This window comes from Hydra vulgaris, chromosome 08 (genome assembly GCF_038396675.1).
Source record: "Hydra vulgaris chromosome 08, alternate assembly HydraT2T_AEP".
Lineage (NCBI taxonomy): Eukaryota > Metazoa > Cnidaria > Hydrozoa > Anthoathecata > Hydridae > Hydra > Hydra vulgaris.
This window is the reverse complement of record NC_088927.1, coordinates 17540001-17542978: the sequence shown is the minus strand read 5'-3', so window position 1 is coordinate 17542978 and position 2978 is coordinate 17540001. Positions and strand designations below refer to the sequence as shown.

General features: G+C 30.4%; 1 protein-coding gene across 1 annotated transcript in view; it reads right to left on the bottom strand.

Annotated features, from left to right (window-relative positions):
- Positions 1-443: 443 nt before the first annotated feature.
- The window catches only part of LOC136083080 (uncharacterized), a 2855-nt gene continuing 320 nt past the window's right edge, over positions 444-2978 (bottom strand). The window contains exons 1-2 of the mRNA XM_065802487.1: positions 1693-2978; positions 444-1513 (exon numbers count right to left, since the gene is read on the bottom strand). The exon at positions 1693-2978 is cut by the window's right edge and continues 320 nt beyond it. Coding sequence (XP_065658559.1) covers positions 444-1513; positions 1693-2978 — 2356 coding nt within the window. The remainder of the gene's footprint in view (positions 1514-1692) is intronic.

Here is a 2978-nt window from a genome sequence, read left to right as displayed (position 1 = left end):
TACTTACCAGAAAACTTTTATTCAAAAATACCTCCGAATCCTTCGTGATAGCGTCAGTGACCTCTACCTCCCAAGCAATATTGGAAGCTCTGCTGCCTTTTTGATGCATAAATAATATTCCTCCCCTGTAGTCTTAGCAAACTATTAATATTAAAGGACAGAAAAAATTGTACAATTCATTACTTGTAATGCTAATCAATTTTAAATAAAGATATATATATATATAAATAAATATATAAAAATATATATATATATATATATATATATATATATATATATATACATACATATATATATATATATATATATATATATATATATATATATATATATATATATATATATATATATATATATACATATATATATATATATATATATATATATATATGTTAGTTAGTTAGTAGGAAACGCTGTAACTGGCAGAGCCAGTGAGTGTGTTATCAGGCACACTTTGACAGCCGAATTGATCGATTGCTGCTCATCCAGCAATCAATTGCTGCTTTAAAGCTGTTGACTGAAGGCGATTTAACAACTTCTTCTGGCAGAGAGTTCCATACATTCGCTACTCGATTAAAAAAGAAGTTTTCTCTGTGCTTATGTTTTGTCATTTCCTTGAAATATTTAAAGCAGTGACCTCTCGTATGATTATTAACTATTGGAAAACGATTGCATTTTTCTAATATGTCAATATTGTTCATAATTTTATACATTTGTATTGGATCTCCTCTTTGTCTCCTTTCCACTAGAGTAGTTAGGTTTAATTTTTCAAGTCTTTTTGTATAGGAAAGATTTCTGATTGATGATACTAGTTTAGTAGCTTTGTGCTGGATTTTTTCGATATAGTCACAATCAGATTTATAATATGGAGACCATACCGGAACTGCAAACTCTAGTAATGGGCGAATAAAAGTAACATAAAGCAAACGAAGTAATTTATAATCGAAACAGACAAATGACTTTTTGATACAAGCAAGCATTTGATTTGCTTTGTTAGAAGCATTCATCACTTGATTTTTCCATTTTAAATTTGCATTAAAAAGCACTCCAAGATCTCTTTCTGTATCTGACTCTTTCAGTTGAATACTGTTTAAATTATATAAATATTTTTTGTTATTATAACCATAATGCATAACTACACATTTTGGTATGTTAAATAAAAGAAGCCAAGTTTGAGACCATTTGTAGACAATATCTAGATCATTTTGAAGATTAGTAGCGCATTGTTCTGAAGATAACTGAGAAAGCACTTTTGTTTCATCGGCATATAGTTTGGTTACATTATGCAATTTTTTTGGAAGATCGTTAATGTATAAAGCAAATAAAAGTGCTGCAATTACAGACCCTTGCGGTACACCACTAAAAATATTAACCCAGTCAGAAATGATTTCACCTTGAACAACTCTTTGTCTTCTGTTTTCTAAAAAGGCTTTGATCCATTTAAGTATCAGACCATCAAAGCTGTATGCTTTTAGTTTGGCTAACAGTCTTTTGTGTGGAACGGTGTCAAAGGCTTTAGCAAAATCTCACAAAATTACATCAACTGGAATACCAACATCTAAGCTTGATGAAATTTGTCTATGCTTTCTAAAAGGTTGGTGGTACATGATTTGTTTCTAACGAAACCATGTTGCGCTTTTGCTAGTAGATTATTTTTATACAGGTACTCTTCCATTTTAGCTCTAATTATACTTTCCATAATTTTACATGGAATAGAAGTCAATGAAACTGGACGATAGTTGCTGGGAAGAGTCTTATCACCTTTTTTGAATAGAGGTGTTACATTCGCTGATTTAAATTGAACTGGAAGCTGACTATTAGTTAAAGATGCCCTAATAATTAATGTTAGAGGAATTGCAAATGCTTCTGCACAGTTTTTTAGAAGAAATGGATGCATATTATCAGGACCACATGCTTTATTTTGATTAAGATTTTTAAGTTTATCTAATATCATTTCGTAGCTGATATCATTTGTTTCTAGATCAACAAACTTTGAATGATTCTCGTTAAATTCAACTGTGAAATGTGGAAGTTCCCCTTCTTCTTCAATTACGAAAACATCTTGGAAACATTTATTGAGTAGATTAGCTATCTCTCTAGGTTCTTGAGTTAGATCACCATTAGTTGTTTTTAATGCTCTGATTGATTCTTTGATTAGTTGTTGGCTGTTCAGGTATTTATACAGAAGCTTCGGGTTTGTTTTGGATCTTTTAACTAAAACATTTTCATATGCAAGACGAGCTATTTTAATTTCTTTTTTCACTAACTTGCAAGTCAGTTTGTACTCTTTAGACAGAGTAAGATCTCTCCATTTACAAGCACAATTCAGGTATCTAAGATTTTGCTTTTTTTTAATTAGAGTTTTAAGATCATTTTTGATCCATGGAGCAATTTGCTTTTTTATTCGCGCTACGTCAAGCACTGGAATGAATTGATTACATGATACATTTGAAAAGTGAATTAGATTGTCATACATTTCCTGAACAGATAAAGTTTCAAACATCATTACCCAATCAATATTTGTAATAAAGTCAGAAATTTTATTGGTGTTACCCTTTTTGTAATTAAATTTTAAGTAACTGTGCGATAAGGTATTAACCATACTTTTAATAATAAAATCAAAAAAGATGACCAAATGACCTTTATTTATGTTACCAAGGACAGAACTTGGGTCAATAGCGCAGATGCTTCCCGACTGAGTTGTGAAGATAAGATCAAGGGTGTTAGTAGCAGAATTATTTGATATTTGAAATGTTGGAACATTTACATGTTGATACAGATAGGTTCTGGTAAGAGTATCACTAAAGTTATGCTCGATACCATTTTCATTTTTAATGTTTGTAATGTATCCATTTGACCATACAATTGACGGGAAATTAAAGTCTCCTGTAATAAGTAAGTCTTTGTATCCTTTTATATCAATATAGTCTTTAGTCTTTTTAAAAACCAAATCCAAGTCGCTCATGTCAACAAAATCG